The sequence below is a fragment of the Rhipicephalus microplus genome, chromosome X (genome assembly GCF_043290135.1).
Source record: "Rhipicephalus microplus isolate Deutch F79 chromosome X, USDA_Rmic, whole genome shotgun sequence".
In the NCBI taxonomy this organism is placed as follows: domain Eukaryota; kingdom Metazoa; phylum Arthropoda; class Arachnida; order Ixodida; family Ixodidae; genus Rhipicephalus; species Rhipicephalus microplus.
In genome coordinates this window covers 13,981,627-14,003,534 of record NC_134710.1, presented here as the reverse complement: position 1 = coordinate 14,003,534, position 21,908 = coordinate 13,981,627, and the positions used below count along the sequence as shown (strand labels likewise).

The 21,908-nt window shown below is 42.4% G+C and overlaps 1 protein-coding gene across 2 annotated transcripts; it reads left to right on the top strand.

The window, feature by feature from the left end:
• The first annotated feature begins 5,415 nt into the window (after positions 1-5,415).
• Positions 5,416-21,134, top strand: LOC119175666 (uncharacterized). 2 transcript variants are annotated; one of them, XM_075881849.1, is made up of 5 exons: positions 5,416-5,637; positions 10,805-11,019; positions 12,773-12,937; positions 18,159-18,334; positions 20,740-21,134. In XM_075881849.1, exons 1-4 carry the CDS (start codon positions 5,616-5,618, stop codon positions 18,189-18,191), a joined length of 435 nt encoding a protein of 144 aa, XP_075737964.1. In that variant the 5' UTR covers positions 5,416-5,615; the 3' UTR covers positions 18,192-18,334; positions 20,740-21,134. The 2 variants fall into 2 exon arrangements, with proteins under 2 accessions (XP_075737964.1, XP_075737963.1); XM_075881848.1 differs by lacking the exons at positions 5,416-5,637; positions 10,805-11,019; positions 12,773-12,937 and having other exon boundaries at positions 12,944-18,334.
• Positions 21,135-21,908: the final 774 nt, after the last annotated feature.

Here is a 21,908-nt window from a genome sequence, read left to right as displayed (position 1 = left end):
AATGTGTAAAAGTATCATAAATTTCATCCCTGGCAGGTTATACGCATTAAACATGACAGCTTATCTAGTGCAGCTGGCTGCTTCGCTCTAGGAAAGTGATTTTGCTACCTATACAATTGTCACTTACCCTTTCTTAACACTTCTGTAGATTTTAAGGGCTTGATGTTTTCGCCAGATACTCGATTCCTACTTTTAAGATTTCTAGGAGTCCTTATCATAGCTGCAAAGGGAGATACGGCCAGTATTTGATGTACTTGTTTTTATATTACAATGGAAATAATACATCAACTGGGAAATAGCAATGAAACATTTTGTGTGAAATTTTATTTCAAATTCGTTTTGCTGCACAACTTGTGTACCAGACAGTGGCCGACTACCATTGGGTTTATTTGCACCATGCTCGGCCATGACGAAGCACATGCATGAAACTTGAGAGACACGAGCTCATGCATGCAGGTGCAATTATTATGTAGTCGTCCCTTGAAACATCTTTGGTAATTTTAAATACTTGGCTGGGCAGATGTCTGTTAAATTATTCTCGAATGTCCAGGCTGGCTACAAAATGAGCAATGCTAATAATGTTCTTGGCTTGTGCCACAAATTTTTTACCACTCATTCTTTAAAAATATTTCCTAACGTTGTTGTTGTACAACCAAACAAGAATATGTACATGCTATTTAGCAAACTGTTATTCACAAACTAAATGCCAGTTCATTAAAACTCAAGATAGTTAAACATTCATATTCCATAATTACGATCAAACTGCAGGTGAGTTACCACAACAACCAATCTTGCACTGATGTCATTATGTTTTCATTATGAATTTAGTAATTTGCATGCTTGCTTCTTTTTCACAGAGTATGCATATTATTATACAAGACACCACAACTAACTCATTTATCAACTTCAGTATTTTATCACTTTCAATCAACCATCATATTGCAAAGTCTTGAAACAAGTCACTTTTAAGACCCACAAGTTTTCTTGTGCCCTTACAGTGCATCGAAGGCCCTGAAGTGTCAAACAGGCCAAAAGGCATTGGTAAGGCTTGTTCATAGGCATTGAACAAATCTGTTTACAAAATGTGTTAAAGGCACATGCGTGCACATGTTTTGGTTTGATTGTACGTTAACATTAAGAAAGGAAGGAGTGGTGCGACATTTCTGGCACAAGCCAAGCATGTGGTTAGCATTGCTAACTTTCACTTCACTTTATTATCTTAAAGACCCCGGTGAGGGGGTATTACATAAGGGGTGGGTTAACAAATGGAGGTTACAGAGAGTGATCTTCTGACAAACAATATGTATTTATGTTTTGCGCAAACGTTGATGAGCACGTGATGGCTGCAATGTCACGGGGAAGGCCATTCCAGTCCACTGCTGTGTGAAGAAAAAATGAGGCAGCAAAAGTAGTAGTGCGAGCGCGTGCGCATGCGATTAAATAAGGATGGGTTGTGCGGTGAGATATGCGCGTTGGTGGGATAATGTAAGGTGCTTGATTGAGGGTACTGTGAAAAAACTTGTGAAACAAACAGAGGCTGGCGATGCGGTGATGCACAGAAAGATTATCAATATCAATGTCATGTTTTAGGGATGATATGCTTATGTCGTATGAATATGAAGAGTGAATGAACCTAGTGGCACAATTTTGTACAGATTCTATTTCGTTTATTAGGTATATCTGGTGCGGGCTCCAGATGGGCGCTGCATATTCTAGTTTAGGTCTAATGAGCGATTTGTAAGCCAGAAGTTTTATGTCTAGTGGTGCGTGACGCAAATGACGCTTTAGGAAACCGAGGGGTCTGTTCGCCGATGATACGATGTTGTTTATGTGAGTGTTCCAGGAAAGGTCAGATGTTAAGGTGACGCCTAGGTATTTATGACTGAGCTTGTTCGATAGCGGAATTAGAGATTAGGTATGAGAATGATAAAGGATTACGCTGGTGTTGAAATGAGGCGAGTTTACATTTAGTGGAGTTAAGCTTCATTAACTAAAGATCACACCACTGTTGCACGAGATCCAGATCCCGTTGGAGTGTAGTTTGATCAGAAATGTTAGTGACTGTGCGATAGATGACACAGTCCTCGGCAAATAAACGGATATATGGGAAGATACATGAACAGGAAGATCATTAATATATATTTGGAACAAGAGGGGTATGAGTACAAATCCTTGGGGGACGCCAGATGTTACTGGGAGGGAGCTAGAACGGGTATTTTTAATGGAGACGAACTGAGAGCGGTTAGTAAGAAATTGTGTGGTCCATGCAAGAATGTTGGGGTGCAGGTTCAGCTGGGAAAGTTTTAACAGTAGGCGTTTGTGCAGTATCTTATCAAAGGCTTTTGCGAAGTCGAGAAATATTGCATCGGTCTGAAAGTGATGGTCGAGAGAAGAGTGTATATCATGAATAAATATAGCAAGTTGGGATTCACAGGATAATGATTTACGAAAACCGTGCTGGGAAGAATGAAAAAAATTGTTGGTGTCAAGAAAGTTCATGATGTGTGAATATATGATATGTTCCATGATTTTGCAGGGGACGCTTGTTAGAGAGATGGGTCAATAATTTAGGGGGGACTGTCTGTTACCTGATTTGTGGACTGGAATGATCTTTCCCTCCTTCCAGTCGTCTGGTAAAATTCCTGTTTCGAGTGACAATGAGAACATCATCGAAAAGTACACTGCAATAATTTCCTTAGTATTCTTTAACAATTTAGAGTTAATATTGTCTATGCCAGCTGATGATGAAAGTTTTAATTTGTAAATGAGTGATGAAATGCCACTAACGGATAACACAACAGGGGCCATCGCTGGTAATGTCGTAGTAGGTGGCGTAAGAAACGGTACGTTGGCTTCTTTAGTGAACACTGATGAGAACGCGGTGTTACAGATATTGGCACAAACAGTGTCGCTTACGTCTTCATTTTTATCGTTTGTAAGCGTAATGTCTCGTGTTAGTTGCGGGTTTATGATTTCCCAGAATTTTCTAGGGTTATTTTTCAGAATTTTAGATAAATCATTGTGATAGAATGTCTGTTTCGCTTTTCTAATTTCAGCATAATAAGCATCTTCCGCAGCATAGTACTTGCCCCATGCGCACGCATTACCATTAAACTTTGCAGCTCGGAAGAGGCGCTTTTTTTATTTTCAAGTGTTTTCAAACTTTTGGAAAACCATGGTTTATTTTTATTTGGCAGTAAAGCTCACTGTGGGGATGAGTTTATTAGTCAAGTCAGTTATCTTGTCCTTAAGCATTAGCCAGCTGTCATTGAGAGAACAGGAACCGAGATTGAGTTCGAAGTATGGTAGGAAATCTCGTAATTAACGATGAAATAATTCATAATTACCCTTATCATACAAGTGAATCGTTTTGCGGAAAATGGAGCGTATTTTTGGGGTGAAGTTAAATATGGTATGGATGACTTTGTGATCGCTGATTTCACGTAAGTATGCAATAGATTTTAAGCTTTCGGGGCTATTTGTTAATACCAGGTCTAAAATGTTTGAGGATTCACTAGTGACGTGCGTTAGTTCGGTTACCTGTTGGATGAGGTTAAAGTTGAGGCAAACATCGACGAATTCTCTTGCTTCAGTATTTCCCGAGGTTGGTGAAACCTGATTGAGCCAATTAGAGGAGGGAAAGTTAAAATCCCCATAAAGCAGAACACGTGCGTTAGGGTGTTTATTAGTTAGCTGGGATAAGATTTCGTTAAGTTTGCGGGTGAAGTCTGGGTCAGTTCGAGTGGGCCTATAGCATACGCCAAGTATTATTGCTTTGGGAGGGGCACGGCATATTACCCATAATGATTCTAGTTGTGAAGGTGTGTTGATTAGAGAGCATGAAAGTTCTTTTTTAGTGGCGATGAGTATGCCTCCGCCACGTGCATTTTTACCATCGTGACGAAAGAATATGGTATTTATCCCGCACTAACTTTATATTTAGTTTGGGAGTTTCAGATTAATTTCACCCTATTTTTTTAGCAATATATCTATAACATGTGGTACAAATAGTTCCTGTTCGTAATTTCACAAATGACAACACTATTATCAGCAAATCATGACGAAATTTAGATTATAGCAAGGAAGGGGCATTGGCAGTTAAAATGAGAAATAAGCTGGGCTTAGCTGAGCACAAAGTGAGTTCAATTTCATGCGAAGCATTCAAAGTACTAAACTTTGTTCGGTAGTGCCAAGGTCCAGATGACTTAATTTTAAAGTAAATGTTTATGACTGACCTTGTCAAATGTGTTAGAAATTTCTAAAATAATTCAGTCTATGAATCACTCCATCAAGAGAATGGCACAATTTATGAGTAAATAAGTGGAGTTAAACTTTGAAGCATAGTTTTAAATCTATACTGCGTAGTGTTGTATGAAATGTAGGGTGATTTAGAGGTACTTAGCTGCTGAATAAGCTTTGTTAGACTATAATAATAGTAGTGGTATTACAACATATGTGCAAGTTAAAATGAGGATAAATAATAATAAATTTTTTTAATTCAAGAAGAAAAAAGAAAATTAAAAAAAATTACAGCGTATTCATGGAGTGATTGATGATGAGTGGGGTGAAGCGTCCGTCCATGCATGCGTCTATGTGTTCGATCGCGTTCGAGAATGCAGATGACGCATGGGTAACACCGATAAGACGCCTGCCAAAGGAGCCGACGGCAAGCGTCTTTAACGTGCCCGCCACTCTGCTTCGTTCATGCCCCACCAACGATCCACTACGTACGGTGACTATAAAGGAGACTGAGAGATCCGCTCGTTCTATGCATATCCAGGCACAGCCCCTCATGCAGCCAATCTGAGAGTAGGGGTACAGCGCCATCTAGTTATCTTTACCCAACTGCAGTTTCTATGTAATTCTTAAGAAAGCGCTGTCTATTATACTGTTCGGCAAATACTGCCTTCCTTTCTTTGTTTTCTCTCTTCTCGGTTATGCATGATGCTTGTACCATATCTAAGGACACAGTGAAAGATGAGGCATCAGTACCAAAAGGACTTATTTGGTTTGCATTCTTTTATGGTTTGGGGGAAGTATGAATATATATAGCAACTTGATTTAAAAGTGTATTTATTATGTGTTTGTGAGTGCCTGTAAGGTGTTAACTTAAAATGACAGAAAAAAATTACTTTTGACGTGTCGATGTTTATGTCACTATGAATTAATTGAAACAAAACCTTTAGTTTTGCTATTTTTGCCCTACCTTGTAGTGTTAATACACTAGCTTTCGTTTGCAACTCAGTAGGAGAATTCGTTAGATTGAATTTGTTATAAATATACCTCATTGCCTTCCTGTGCACCCCCTTTTAATCCTTGCAATTAGTTACTTTGTATGTGGAAACCCCACAATACTACTATAATCATGTTAGTAATATATTCATTATCATTATTATTATTATTATTGTTATCATTGCATTGATAACATTGCACTTGATTTACAGTTTACTCAATAAATCTGTATTTCACTGTTACACTGTTCAAGGCAGTATTTATAATGTCCTTACAGAGACCTACATATTTTAACTGCATTTAATGGACTCAGATATATCAGCCAGTCTTGTGGCACACCCTACAGGACAAGAATATTTTCGTCATTTCAGGACATCCCGGGAATGTTTTGGATTTTTGAAGGAGGTACGTATTAGGGAATGACTGATGCACGGCTACTTGTTTTTCATGCAACCTTACCTTATCTCCAAAAGATCAGGTGATGGCTGTATGAGGCAAAGCAGTTAGACCTTTTCAGAGTAGCTTTATGCCTTTCTATAAATTGCAGTGACATGTCCTCCTCTGGCAGAGAGGTGCTAGGCAATAGGAGGTAAGAGAGTGCCAGCCCGTTTAAACTTCGATGCAGCACACAGCAATATTTGGTTGTGCATATGTCCTGTGCTTTACACAAACTGTTTTTTAGTTGTTTGCACTGCTTAAAATACCCTGTGCATTTTCGAAATGAAACTTGTACTAGCATACAATGAACTGTAAATGTCAGCATTAGATGTACAAAAATAAAAAACCATCATGAAGGCAATGAGCCCTTATCACTTATTTGCCTTGCACTACAGCTATTCTGGGATGAAGAGAATGGCCATAAGGAAGATAATAATAATAAGAATAATAACAATAATTCACACCAACTGGTTTCATTATAACAAATGATTCTAGCTGATTACATTTCCAGGCCAGCTGGTTTCATTTTCAGTCTCGAGTGGTTGATGCTGGGACCAAATGGAACATGTTGCTAATCTGTTGGCTTGTACTTAGTCCCAGCTGTATATAGCCATGGTTTCAGTTAAAGTGAACTGAAACCGTGGAGTATTTTCTCACCTGGAAAGGAAAGAATGTAGAAGGTGATGCATCCAAAGGCAGAAAATAAAACAAAGAGGAAAGATAAAACAGGGAACAGAGCAAGAAAAAAAAGGCGAGCTCTCAAAGAGGAAGAGAGAAAGAAGGAGGCACACGCACACTGAACTTCTCTCGCCCTCATTTTTGAGGGCTCCTCGTTTTTTCCCTTTGCGTCACTTTTTTACCATTACCTGGCTGAATGTTCGCTCCAATACACAGATCGACTGAATTGATGGCGCACTCAGATTTAGTGTACATGCTCGTTGTCACATCCTGTCCCAAAATTCTCATGCCTGTCAAGCCAGAAAACAGCTTTGCAATGCAAGTCACTATCGTGCAGCTGAGGAGCTGTATCATGCACAGATCATAATGTCAGCCTGATCGCACGAAGTAACGGTAATAACTTAGTGGTACACCATGCATAACACCAACGTTCAGTGGGCCCTTAAGTTATGTCGTCTTAACTGCAAAAGTGCAAGTTGTGCTTTGCCAGCATTTTCCTCAACTATGAGCCATACACTAGGCGCTTACACTAAAGCCATACACTAAACACTACAGCTGTGCTTTGTATGAATATAAAAGAGAGTACTGCTTGAAATGTTAAGTACACTGACTATACAATTAAAAATATGGTAATCGGCATTTCTAAGAGTTACATTTTCTTGTGAAGAACTGACACATACTTATGTCAAGATTCGTGCCGAAAGTACGTCTTGCCCAAGAATATTTCTGAAAAATTCAGCATATTCCACGTAGCTCCGGAATCAACATTATGGGAAGCATGCGGAGGCATGCTTAGCGTGACCATGTTGAGATTTTTTTATAGCGACACGTCATGAAATTATGCCAAATATACGTCCAAACGTTCCACACACAGACATACATTGAAGAATTCCAAGTGTTTATATAACCAGTTGTTTGCACTTATGCAATGATGCAAACATGAACTTGAGCATTAGGAACACCAGAATCAATAAGCTGGTATGAAGTGCTGGTGCTAGTGAAAATGGTAGCCCTGGACACTGCTGCATAAATCAAATTCAGTGCATGGCACCTAGCAACACGTGACGTTAACCCGATATCACAGCTGCATCATAGGAGTACATATGTAATGTTTATAAAGCTGGATTGCCACCACTGCAACCACTATTAACGTTTCATGACCATATTAAGGTATTAAGGTATTTGAAAAGTAGGTCCGAGATCTGGCGTGGCTTTGTTGTAGAATATGCTTGAGTGCCGCGCAGAATGCTTGGGTTTGATTCCTGGTGGGACTGCGACATTTATTCTTTGCATTCGTCGGGTCAGCGCTGCCGATGTAAGGCTTTTTAGATGCGAAGCATCTCTGACTCACGTGTTTAACGCCGTACGTACGTCTGTGCGAGCGCATTGCAGCGCGTTTCTCTCGCCACAGGTATTGGAGCACTGCCAAGTAGGTCAAGTCGCAGCTGCGCGTTGACGTCTCACCCGCAGCAGCTGCCGGCTCCTCCACCCGCTCATAACACACATCTTTCCCACTTCACCTTCTCCACCACCCGCAACGCTCGACCGCTCGTCGAGTGGAAACACTTTTTTAGCTCGTTATCTGCGATGAAATTTACACGAAACCCAACCCGCCTCCCATGTCTTTGCGTTTCAAACAAACGTTTACTCGAGTAAACATTACACCGAGTTCGCTTCCAGCCGTTCTTCCAGCACCCGCGTCGACGCCCGTTTCAACTGGGTCAACGACGTGAGCACCACTGCTGCTTCGCATCCCAGCAGGGTTCTCTTCGGAGAAATGGTTCATCATTTCTCAATGCTCACGCGTCAAAATTTTCCACGTGTGTTCTCGTCATTCCTGGGTAGATGCAAAAAATTAAGGGTCAATTACTTGGGGCACATAGCCGCCCGCGGGTATGTGTCACTGTTCAGCAGGAAGCGTTTGACGACGCGCGTAACAGGATTGTTACCTTATTCATGTCTTCACCGGCGCGTCGTATTCGTCAAACTATGGAACTCTCCCATACTAATTTTGGTTCACGCCAAGTTAAGGAGGTGATCACGAGAGCACCCAGACGTGAGCGGCTAGATAGACAGATAGATAGATAGATAGATAGATAGATAGATAGATCGATAGATAGATAGATAGATAGAAGAAATGCTTCGCCTGTAATATCTTTACTCACATTTGTAAAACAGCAACGGTAAAATAAATATGAATTATCTTTCTTAGGTTTAACCAATCACAAGAAGGCTGTTTGTGTATGATGCCTTTTTGTTGATAATCTGCATGCTGTGAAAGAGCTTTTCGTATTGCTCTTCGCATGTGCGTTAATTCGTTCCATTTACGCACTTGGAACTGCATGCATGCTTTCATGACGCGAGGACGCACGTTGCTGTTACATGCAGCATTCAGTATTTCTTTTGTCGAGCTACACGATAGGACATGGCACAGCGCTTATAAAGCACTGCGCATTGCGCCATGTCCACTTATACTCTATGAATGGGTCTTGGCGCTGTCAGCCACAATGATTCTTCACATCCATTTGCTGGTGCGCAAAGTTTAAACACAGTGAATGGTCATGAAATATATATATATATATATATATATATATATATATGTGTGTGTGTGTGTGTGTGTGTGTGTGTGTGTGTGTGTGTGTGTACCCGATAGCAGCATCCGCATCCACACGGGCGCGCGCGTGCGTGCACACGCGCATTTTAATGTCGGGTACTTCTAGCTGCCTGTAGCACGTGCACGCTATCGCGTGTCTTTGAACTCACCGCCGCACCTGTGGAGAATACAAAAGAACGCAAGGGCTCATGTACGCAAGCCACCTGGAGCCGCCGCACTGAAACTCTGTATTGATAGCCTGTTTCGCTCCTGCAAGGGCTGTGTGCCGCAAGAAAAACATAAAGGTGCAAGCATCCTCCGGCTAGCTCATACCTCGAATTTTCACTGACACCTAACGCTGCTTTTTCTTTAATGCAGACGCCGCATAGATACCAGAATTTGCCATGAAAAATTACCAAGGAAGCACCGGGCGACCCAGCCCAGCTGCACAGCCATTCCTGTTTAAGGAGTTTTTGATCACCCATTTAGAAACCAAATATACTGCATCCTGTCTATTGTCGGTGGATTTATCGGTATGTGTACGTTGTTTACTCACAAACCCGCGTTAGTCTTGCAACAACGTGTTCGCATGCACGCGCTGCAACAGCGCAACACGCTCCCACGCGCTGCAAGCAAGGGTGCAAGTCGAGCAGACGAAACTTCGGCGGCCGAAGCCCTGCAGCGGCTTGCGCTTCGCCTTCCCATACTGCCTTGCGCCCGCTTTTGGCGCGCGCGCAGAAAGCATACCGGCAAAAGCTCTCATTTCGGAACTTTGTTCCCTAGCACTAGGTCCGTTCGATTCACCTGCACTACGTGAACCAGTTCACGTAGTGCAGGTGAATCGAACGGTTCACAGGGTGCTGCACTTTGCCATTCGTTTCAGCGGTGCAGCATTGACGACCTTTTAACTCTGTCATTCGTTTCAGTGGTGCAGCATTGACGACCTTTTAACTCTGTCATTCGTTTCAAAAGGTGCAGAAGAGGGGCAGCACTGGTTCGAGATTTTCCTGCACCACCTACACTGACGGTGCTGGCTTGGTGCAGCCGCATGTGCAGCTGAGCAGACGATGCAGCACTTTAGCGTAGGTGGCTTAGGCTTCATACCCGCCTCTACAAACGCGGTGTGTTTCGCCAATATGTTTGCGCCTCATAAACTGTCCTCATGTGTGGTTAGCCATCGTTCAGTGTTAGCTGTACGGCGTGAACTGTTGGCTCATCGTCATTCGTTTCTGGGGTCGCGCTGTGCCTGCGCCGCTGAACTTGCGCTGCACAATTTCTGAACTTCGCGTGCACAGTCGTGAACTGGTTCCAATTGGTGCAGGTGAATAGAACGGACCTACTGCCCTCGTTGTTCAGTGGTGGTCAGTTGTGTCAACGCAGTCGGCGTTGGTTGTGCGGTTGACTGTCCGGACCATTCTAACCGTTGACAGCCGGCGGATTCTGCTACCGTATCGTGTTGGAGATTGCATGTGATCTTCCAGTTGTGCCTGTCAATTCTGTTGCACTTTTCGCGTTGTAGTTTGTTTGCATTTATTTCTCTGTCTAAGTGTGCTTGAAGTGTTCGTGTGCGGCTGCTGAAAAGCCAACCCTAACATGACCCGTGCACTCGTTGCCGGAGACTCAATGTTGAACTACCTCGCAGGGTCTTTCACATTGAGCTCCAGGACACATGTCGAGGTTCGCTCATTCAGCGGTGTGCGGATCGAAAAACTGTTCTCTTTAATTGCTCATTCTCTGGCAGATGTGCACGTGGTCGTTCTTCACGTTGGCACTAACAATGTCGGTGAAGAACCCCTCATGCTGATTGCCAGGTTCCGATCACTGATCTCCAGAATTCTTGATTGATGTCAATCCGTGTTGTAGTGTCTGCAATTCTGCCGAGACAAGCGAGATTGCGCAAGTGCCAGTGGGCGCTGTCTGTCGGAGAATTGGAGGCGTTCAACACGGATGCCGGGGAGACGAATGCCATTTCGCAGGCGCTGTGCCACAAGAACGGCTACGGTTTCGTGGACGGCACATGCGAGCTGATGGGGATGCTGAAGGCTGACGGCGTGCACCCGAAGAAACATGGTAGCCAGGTAAGCAATTAATGTGGATGTTATAAGGGACTAGCTGCCTAGTCGGTAGCAGCTGCGGACGATCAAAGTTACGGGTTAGCGACGAGTCAACGACACATATTGCAATTGTTGCATTTAGAAGGAACGAATTCAATCCTCCAAGAAAACGCAAGCGTGCTTGCAGCGCTACAGTGCACGTGCTTCATCGCAAGCACCCGCGGAAGATAAAATTAGGTGAAATTAGGCGTGTGTAGCTGTGATAGTCGTCCTACGTATAATTTCCGCGCAGTGAGGTACCGCGCGGTGAAGGCCACGTAAACGTGGATGTTGGAGAATTTAGTTAGCGGCATTCCACTACGGCCTTTTTCGTTTTTTCCCGAGTTAATTCGTTATGTTGGCACTGCAGGTCCACGGACGACCTTTGAACGTAAGTTGCATGCTTAGATCGTCGGAATCGAGCAGCTGCCTGTTGGTCATGATTTGCTCATGTAGAGCCTTCCGAAATGATTTGATTAGAGTGAAATGACGCGTGAAGTGGGACTATTTGCGACTTCGGCTACCAATGATATAAGCGGGTTTTACTGTGTGTTCATTACCACAGTATATTTGAGAGGCGCCAACGCGTAAGCTCACTGGTGCACAGCCTTTATGCAACAGAAGCTCCTTTACTCAGAAGTGCAGAATAAGCAATCTGATAAGAACTACTAAGGAGGCCAGTGAGGTTACCTCCCTTATGTACATTATCTCTGCCATGAGTTGACAAGCATCTGGTGTAAATGTGAATTCGCTATTGTGCATCAAAGGAAACATCAATACTACTGTTACTGTTATTGTTATGAACACAGATCATATTTCATCAAACCCATGTTAGCCTATTTTATTCTCCTAATTGAAATACTGAAAATGAGATGTCTGATATATCTTACTTGTTTCCAAAACAGGACAGCAATGTCTGATATATAAAGTAAAAATTCTGCGCGTCATCTATGTAATTGGATCATTATACATCGAACGTCCCAGCCGTTTTGGCAACCATCTTAAATGTATTGGAAAAAAAAAATCTTGCTGGAGCACTGTGTTTAAAATAGTGAACTGGTAAAATTTTTCTCAGAGAGAAAATTTTGGGTCACGTGGCTGCCTTCTGAGTTACCTGAAAATTGCAGAACTCCTCGCATGCAATCAGGTCGGCATCAGCTCACACAAAGTCATGTAGACCAACAGCACCTGGTGTCACTTCATTGAAGCTGAAATGCCAAACAACACTGTACGCAAGCAATTTCTGTGAAGTCTTGGCGTGCGTTTGGACAGAAGCACATCAGCAAGAAGTTAGGCAGTCTACAGAACATCTATCGAAATTATGGCACTTTATATATCCTGTGCCGACATAGTTGCCAACAGAAGCATTAGCAAAAAGTCTCCTTTCGAAGAAAAAGAAGTCATTTTGCTATCATCATTGTTCAACAACGTAAACAGCAATGGTTGCACCAACGCCTTTTGGCAAATACCCAAGTGCCCGACTTGTGAAATGAGCGGCGCTGCAATTTTTTTACATCTACTTTCTCACCTAGTTTAAGGGTGTAAAACAGTCGTATATTACTAACATGTATTTTGGGAGTGCTTTTAAAATCTCTTCGCTATTGAGAGAGAGCAAACACCTTGTACTCAATGAATGTTCATCATGGACGTTATATTTCTTCATTGCTATGAGAACTTTATTCTTCGGAGCTTCCGTTATGGAGGGGTTCAACTGTAAATGTGCTTTTCTGTGTTCCAGCTGTTGGGGTGCCTGCTACGTGCAGCCATCAAGCAAGCAAGCAAGGACCTTGAGGCAAGCCACAATGGAGCATTACAGCAGCAGCACCAGAAAGAAAAGGACCACAAGGAGCTTCGATTTCAGAACAGTGATCAGTCAAAAGGGCTGGCGCAGTATTGGAATAATGTAACTAATTTCCCAGCTCTTTCCACAGACCCTATGCTTGTTGTAGCCCCTGAATCTCCATGCAAGGAAATGTGGTCGGACGTTGCACGGAAGTCTGACTCTGCTACCATACAATGTCACAGTGCGATGTCAGTGACATCTAAATTCGCAGAAACAGACACTGCTCATGGGTACCCTTCGCTGCCAATAACTGCAGTGGCATGCACCAGGGCTTCAGCTGTGACTGTTTTCGCTCAAGTAAAACGGCACCCTGTGCGCGCTCCTGCACTTGTCAGTGGTGTGTGGATGCAGCACAAAGTGAAGAAGACTGGGCGTACTGCCGTGCCACTGTGCTCTGCTGCTTTTGAACAGAGCCCACCTTCTGACTGTAAGCCACCTGACGCCTGCGCCGTAACATCCACGGTGAGCCCCCAGTCAGAAGGTGTGGTTCTGCGCAAGGGCAGCAGTGCAGCTGACACCAGCGCTTCCACACCTCGTGGTGATCCCCGTGTAGAGAAGGGGGTTAGAGTCGAAAATAGGACAGGGCACAGTAACAAGAAACCAGTTTCTCTTGCTCTTGTCAGTGGTGCGAGTGTGCACCACAAAGTGACGAAGACTGGGCGTACTGCCGTGCCACTGTGCTCTGCTGCTTTTGAGCAGAGCCCACCTTCTGACTGTGGGCCACCCGACGCCTGTGGGGTAACATCCACGGTGAGCCCCCAGTCAGAAAGTGTGGTTCTGTGCAAGGACAGCAGTGCAGCTGACACCAGCGCTTCCACACCTCGTGGTGAGCAGAAAGCAACCTCAGCAAAATTTTCACACGGCCATATTTGCACAGGTGGAGGAAATCTTTCTGTAGGGAGCACATTCAGCACTTATAAGGAGTTTAAAGCTAGCTTTGAAGGATGGAAAAGTGAAGGGTTCCATCCGATGCGTATTGAAAGATCAGATAAAAACACATTGTGTACTGAGAAAGATTTAAACAAAGCAGACTTTTCTTATGTTCGAGTTAAATTTGTCTGTTGCCACGCAGGGTATCCAAATCCGAGGGGACGAAATATTCGACCCAATCAACGCTTCAACGGTACAGATTGCAACGTTGAACTTGAGCTTGCGCTGCGGGTTTCTCTACAGCCCTATTATGAAGTTGTAAATTTAGCGGATGTGCACAACCATAAAATAGGTCCCGAGATTTTTGTATGGTACAACAATAATCGAGCATTAAGTGCTTCTGAAAAAGAGCAACTTCAGGAGTTGATTTCTTGTAATTTGAAACCTAAAGACCTAAAGGATGCCATTCTGAGGAAAACGGGAAAACACGTTACTTCTCGTGATTATATATTATAAACATGAAGCATAGAACAATTCAAAAAATTCAGGACAATGCTCATTATGGAGCCCTTCTGTTAAAAAAAATCAACGAATTGTTTTCAGAAAACTCTGGGTGGAAGGTTCATATTGAAAAGAATACAGAAAATGGTCTCTTGTACATATTGCTTCCATCAGAGCATATGACCCAGTTACTAGAAAAATACCCTGAAGTGTTGTTCTTTGATGGTACGTATAAAGTTAATAAAGAAGGGTATATCTTGCATTCAATTCTGTGTGAAGATGGAACAAGCCATGGGAGGCCTGTATGTTATGCATTTGTTCAGCGGGAGACATCAGAACCATTAGTCTTTCCTAGAGACATTCCTTTGTTTGAATCCTGTCGTAGAGGAGAAGTGCAAAATTGTGGTAATGGACAACGATTTAAATGAAATGAATATAATTCAGCAGCTTCTGGCCAAATGTAGAATCTTGTTGTGTTCGTGGCACGTGTTAAAGTACTTACACACGAAAGTGATGCAGCATAAGTCAGTCTAGATAAGAAGTATGTTAAAGATATGATTACGAAACTGGTTTTTGCACATACCATAGATATATATCAAAGGCACTTGCAGGACTTGGAAAAAGCACTTGAAAATGACAAAGCCCTTCTGCAGTACTTTTACAAAAATCGGCACAGCTGCAAGATCATGTGGGTTCATGCTTATCGTGCAAATGCATGTAGTTTAGGAAATAATACTAACAATCGAATGGAAAGCCATAATCAAAAGTTAAAAAATTATCTAACACGTGACATGCACTTAGTGGAAGCAGTGAAAGCTCTGATAAGGTATGTGACCCACGATGCTCTAGCACTCAGCCATACAATATAAAGAAATGAGAACTTGCATTGACACCAGTAAGACTGATAAGTTTTGCATTGAGGTGTCAGCAAAATGCACCAAATATGCTAGAAAATCGGTATGTAAAGAATATGGGCTGTTTATGAAATATCCATGAGACTGTGTTGTCTCTGATGGCAAATGCACCGTTTTTGTTGGCAGTAAGCTTTATGAAGTTACTAATAATATGAGGACGTGCATATACACATTTAATGCGCAGTACCAGCTGCCCTGCAGGCACATTCTTGCAGCTAGATCAAAAAATAATATGGAACTGTTTGATGAAAGTTGTGTTTCAAAGCTCTGGCTTAAATCTGATTTTGTGCAGACCGACCAGACAGTGTCACCAGACAAACTAAGCATTTTAACCACAAGCATGGTAAAAAAGGTACAGCCAAAACTTGATAACTCAGAGGCCAGATAGAAATATGCATATGCACGTCTGTTGGAACTTTCAAAGGAAGCTGCTAATGTACTAGCCCAATGTAGCGCAACTGAACTTTGCGAAAAATTGAGCGAGTGTGAGGACTTTTTCCAAAATCTTGTTACTTACCCTAGAAATAAGAAACATGATTCACCCCTTCCTAAAATAGCACAAAGTAATGAACACGTTAGTGGGGAAGGAAAAGGCTTAGAAAAGTCAAAAGAAGTAAGTAATTTGTGGAGTGTAGACCTGAACGACTATCTATTGGCCAAGTCTGTAAATGATGACACTATGAAGAAGGGCTCCACAGAAAATAAATCGCAACTGAAAGTGCAATCTGGTCAAGTTAAATCTGATTCAAAAGATGAAATTAACTTTACTATAGCCTCGCATGATGATAAGGTATGTCAGGTTCTAGCAAAGACATCGGACACTAGCTCTTCGCCTAGCGAATTTGCACAGCAACTGACAGCGCTTAGCATACCTCTAGTTAAATCCGCTCGCGGCCGACCACGTAAGAGATGTGCACATGATACGAAGCAGGGAGAGAAAAGACTACGTTTGCATGTTTTGAAAAACTGTTATGACTGTGGCGTTTTTGCCATTGCTAATGCATTCACCATTGCATCTGGCGTCGACCCGTGCACCGTTGCTTTTGATAAGACCTTAATGCGCAGGCATTTAATATCATGTCTTGCAGACAATGAGATGGTGCATTTCCCTATTGCTACAATGCAAGTGCCCAGGATAAAACCCAAGTCAAGTTGCTTTTTGCTCCAAAGTAATATTACATGTTTAAACCATTAAAAAAACCAGCCTTAAACTGAAACCATATAGTTCTATAGCTGCTGATTTGAGACCTTTCTATAGATTCTAACTCTAGGTTATTAATATACTCGGTCATCATCATTAGCATTCTTAGTTCTTCTGCCCCACAAAGAATTTTAAAAAGACATTCTTTGGTCCATGTTATCCAGTGAGATAACTTTCTGCAGGCATTATTTATCCAGAAAATAATGCAAACCATTATACTATATGCACCTTGCTTTTTAAAACTAAGTGGTTTGAGGAAAAGTTAATAAATTTTGATGCCTATCGGTCAATAAAATGAACTGTTTAAATAACGCAGGCCAGAAAGTTATTATTTTTGCGGTATATTTTAGAGACCATGAGCATCCTAGCATGTTGCAACCTTTTTAGATGTTTAAGTATATAAATGTATGAAACCTTTTAAAGGGGCCCTAAAGGCATACTGTTGGTGCACTGTTTGTGGTGCACTGTTTGTTCCATGCTAAGAAAATGCCTTGTTTAAAAAGAAGTTATATATTAGGTGGTCAGCATGCTACAACTGGTATTTAAACAACTTTCCAAGTAGGTCTTTTTGACATTTTGTCCCTTAGGTGGCGTGAAATACAGTAGTAGCAGGCGTGGTAGAAGGGAAGTTTTGCTATTATGAGCAGACACCAGTCAGTAGCTTCGGAGAAGCTTTTGTGGCACAGGTAGGTAATTTGAGAGAACTTTCACTGCCCCCCTCCCGTTTTTGGGGGATGATTGAAGCTAGCCATGAGTCTTGTCGGCGGCTCTTAGTTCAAAGAAAGAAATAGAAAGAACCAAGCAGCATTTCATACCAGAAATGGGCGCACGTTAAAGAACTCTAAGGGGTAGAAATTTCCGGAGCTCTCCACTACGGCGTCTCTCATAATCATATGCTGGTTTTGAGACGTTAAACTTTACTTATAAAAAAATAAGCATTTCATACCAGAGTTTAATGCACTGAAATCGTCTTTTCCACTGTGGACAGTTTCAGTAATTACTTTATCTGGGACTCGACTACGTCATTTTATAGAGTTACAGAGTTCGCAGAATATGGCATGGGTGACTGGAGCCTTATCATACATTTACTTCTTTCTTGGTGAACTAAGCCCTGTAGATAATACTGACGTTTAGGCATTCTTAAACTTTCACTCATCATTCGAACAAGAGAAATTTTTTGCCTTTAGCGTCCCTTTTAGATGAAGAAAATTTGTTCCTTTGTGATTGAATGCCTGACTTCATTTTCTAAGCTGTGCTATGTGGAAACACATACTTCGGCAAAATGAAAGCTCATGCGGGCAGCTGGTGAAAATTTACTTTTTCAACTGTAAATAAATTTTATGTGATTGTATTACAATGTAAGATGTTCCTAATGCATTAACAAATCCTTCATATTCTGAACATTCCCTAGAAAACAGCATCATTTCTCGTAAAAGCCTAAATGTTTGCTATGGCAAAGTTTGATTCCATTAGACTTGCTGCAGTTTGAGGCAGCAGTTCAGCATGGCCTGTATGAGTTTCATACTGTCTAATACTCTGGGCGGAGCCTGACCGCTACAGAGCGCGTTCTCGGGTGGCGGATAGAGAAACGTTCCATGATGTGAAGTTGCACAAAGCTGCTTCATATTATGGTACAGGCAGTTATGCCCGCGGACCAACAGGCATATAGTCATGGTTTATATTAGTGACACCCATATTTTTGCTGCTGTTAGCGGCCAGTGGTTTTTACACATCACCCAAATTTAAGTCAGTGCATATACTTAGACATTGTGATGTGCGTGTAACATGAGTGCAGTGCTCATGTTGGTTACCATTCACGAGACCATAACAAGGACCTGCTGCCAGCCATCATGTCCTGGTCCTGACCTGCCTTTGGGAGGCTGAATCAGCCGTCTAGGTTGGCGAGCGGGTTCCCGCTTCTGGTTACCAGCCACGATGGTGCAGTGACCAGCCACCATGGTGCATGCATGGGTAGGTCTGTCTGATATAAAGTGTTAATGCAGGCTTGTTAATACGTCGTGAACTTGCTATAAACAGCACTACAACTAGACAAAGAAAGAAGAAATAGAAGCTGCAAGGGACATTCTGTCGCTTGCAGCTCTATCTATCAGATGTTCTGATCTGTCTGCTCACATTTGGAGATTGTTTTCACACTGTGACTGAAGCACTTCTGCCCATGACTTATGGGTGAATTGGGCTTCTCCTCTGCTTCAGCCAACAAATACACCTGCAAAGAATCAGTCTGCCACTGTGGGTGACACCAGCATTGGAACTACTAGTGACTGTTTTTGTTTGAAATGTTCAGCAGAACTTCATTTAATTACAAAGCTATGCTTGTCTTAGTAGTTTGGTAATGGGTGCAGTTTCAGTGTGATTGTTTTGCTTTTATTTAAAATTACTTTAATTTTAAATGTTTGACATTTGTGTGTGAAAAACTGGCTCATCCTTTCCTGAAACAAGACCCTGCCTCAGTAAAACGATCCTGCATCGCAGGCATGAGGGCTGAATGGCTGTAGCTGCTTCAATGCTGCCCAAGGATTAAGTGTTGATGTTTAAGAGCAGCAGCCCTAGGCCGGTAGAAAAAGTGGAACCTATTTAAACTCACTCAAGAAATACATTTCACCATGGAAACTCACTTGGACTCAAATTCACTTAAATTTAGCTCAACAGAACTAATTGGGACTCTCTAAACTGTTTGTCAACCACTCTCACTCCGGCTCAAACTTTCCAACATATTGTTACGTACAATCCAAATGGTGTACGAATAACTGTTTATTGGGGCGAACTTGTGCCCGAAAAGTAAAGGAAAATATAGCGGCGTCTCTAACAGGCGATCAGCAAAAAGGGATCAGTTTCCGAAAGAACCCTCGAGCGGTGCACCACTTCTTTTTCATCAAAATGCCGTGCTGAGGAGGCGCGCACCGTCACGGCCTTTTCTTGTTTGATCATCAAGCCGCTGATCTCTTGGGGGGCGCACAAACTAGCGCGCATTGTTTGAATACTGCGTTTGCCTTGCGTCAATATTACTCAGTTCGGCATGCTCAGACTCGCGATTTGACATGTGTCTGAGTGAGCGAACAGCTGTCACTAGTCGCAATCCAATAAGAATATTTTTATGAAATATGCAGCTCACATCAGAAATTTTTGCCATGAATGTCCCATGAGCGAGTTTGTGAAGGGAGGTCTTGGCGACCACCTTATCTCCTAACTTGCGCCTCTGTGCAATAACCGCATGAACGGTTGTGTGTTGATGTATGCTTGAACAGACTTGATTAGCAATGTAAGCAAATATGACGTCGATAGTTATGCTGATAGGCGGGTATATAGGAACATAGGTCAGAAATAAAATGTGGTGCTCACTAAGGCTCACCCAAGAAATACACGTTGAGCTTAGGGCTCACCACCTTAGACTTGCAAATATTTTCCTCACTCGGATTCAAGCTCATTAAAATTTTCCTTAGCCACACTCACTCTAACTCAAACTCATGTAATATTACTCAGCTGTACTCACTCACACTCCCGACTCGATCATAGTCCAAGTGAGCCTGGCCCCATTAACGTCCAACGTGCCATGCTCGAATCAGCCAATCGCTGATACAATGGCTGTGATGGGTAATTTTTGAGCTTGTAGCGCAATTTGTCAAGTGAAAGGAAAGCAATCTTCAGGTGAATTGGAACATTTATTGAGAAATTGTGGCCTTGTGCTGCACAACAATATTTGGTTCACCTGTTCTCGGGAGTCTTGACTACCGATTGGCTGCATTTTACAACCATATTCAATAAGAGTTGCAGTGCCCCTTAAACTTTGAAGAGGTTTTGCGGCAGTGCGAATTCTCTTGGATAGGTGCTTTCACAGCATAGCACTTTATGCTTCAGTGAAATCACCTTCACAGGAGGTTATGTGCAGATCAATGTTAACAATTTGTTCATTGCAAATACTTCAATATTTTCAATAATTTAAAATCGAGTCGCAGCGAGTTTGAATACAGTACTGTTCCTTCAAATATTCGAAGCATTTGAATATTTGCACAACCCTGCTTTTTTTAGTTAATATATTTGTATTTTTTGCTCTCCCTACGCAATTGGTTTCTCCCCTTGTTTTTTTCTCTTTCTCCTCTTTCTAATGGTTCTCCCATCTTCTTTTTCACTCTCTCCTTTGCATCCTCCCATGCCTTTCCCACCCCCTATACTACTTACTATTTAAGGCTATGATTTCTTCTGTCACCATGCATAAATAGCTCATGGGTTATTATGCTCTGCTTTCAATTCGCTGGTTCGAATATTGCCTCGGGTAAGCAAAAAAAAAAAAAAGAAAAAAAAACCAAGAAGTATTCTTGTTTTCTTTTCTTCTGCTGCTAAGAAGTGGTTCATTGCAGATGGGACCCATCTTCTAAAGCTGCACAGGTTCGGAGGTGCCAGTTAGCTTGCCAGTATCCATTCAAATGTTATGACTGGCAGTGCAAGGACCAAGTCTGCAATAGACGCTCATTGGCGTACCAGCCAAATGTGGTACGCGTCCAGCAGAAACGCAAGAGGTGTCTTGGTGTGCTGCAGGGAACACGCATCGGCGTTGCTGGGACAGACAGTTCATGTTTGAGGAGAGGCGCATGCACGGACCGAGGATATGAAAAGCGCGTCGCGTGTGCACTCAGGGCTCTCTCTGTGGCCTTCGTTACAGCCAGTCCTGTCTCCTGTAAAAGCGCATGTCGACACCTTGTGTTTTTTACACCTGTAAATATGTAAATAAATCGTGTGTTCCTGTCGTCAAGAAGCCTCTCAAAGGTGTCTTCTTCCCCGGCACCTGGGTGAAAGCCTGTGCCCCTAACCTCGATCACATCATGGTGTGCTTCCCAAAAGTATCGCTGTGGTATGTATTGTGTGCTTACAATTGACAACAATGAAGGCATGGCTAAACTTGTTCCTGGTTTATCAACAGCCTTCTTGCAATATGTGCCTGTTTCAAATATATGAGGACTAGGTTTTCTTTTTTTTTCAAGTCCTAATTTGTTCGAGATAAAACTACAGCGAATTCAAGACGCTCATGTTTGGAAGATTTAAGTAGACTTTCCAGCTGCCCCTTTGCATAGTTGCCACTGCAATTAAGGCATCTGTTTTGGCCCTGTAGCAGCTTTTTTTATGCCCCCCCCCCCACACACACTCACATTAAAGACAGCCAAATCAATTCTGTATGCCACTCACTGTCTGTAGATTGTTGTCTACACAACCTGCTTCAATATTTTTATACTGTTTTCACACTTTGCGGCCACCAGGGTTGCCACCTTTTCTTAAACAAAAAAACAGGCCCTTCAACGAGGGAAAGAGGGAGGGCCGAGGATACCTGGAGATTAATGTCCAACAATAGACACCATGTCAGGTCTTTGGCATACAGTGCCATTTGAAAATAATATTGCTTTCTTTGAGTCAAATAAACCTGATATAAATGCAAAAATGGCTCACTGAGCTAACCTACTAGTGTAATTGCTGGCATAAAAATATCCATGGTTAGAATAATGCTTCATTTCCATCACTTAAAAAAGAAAAATTG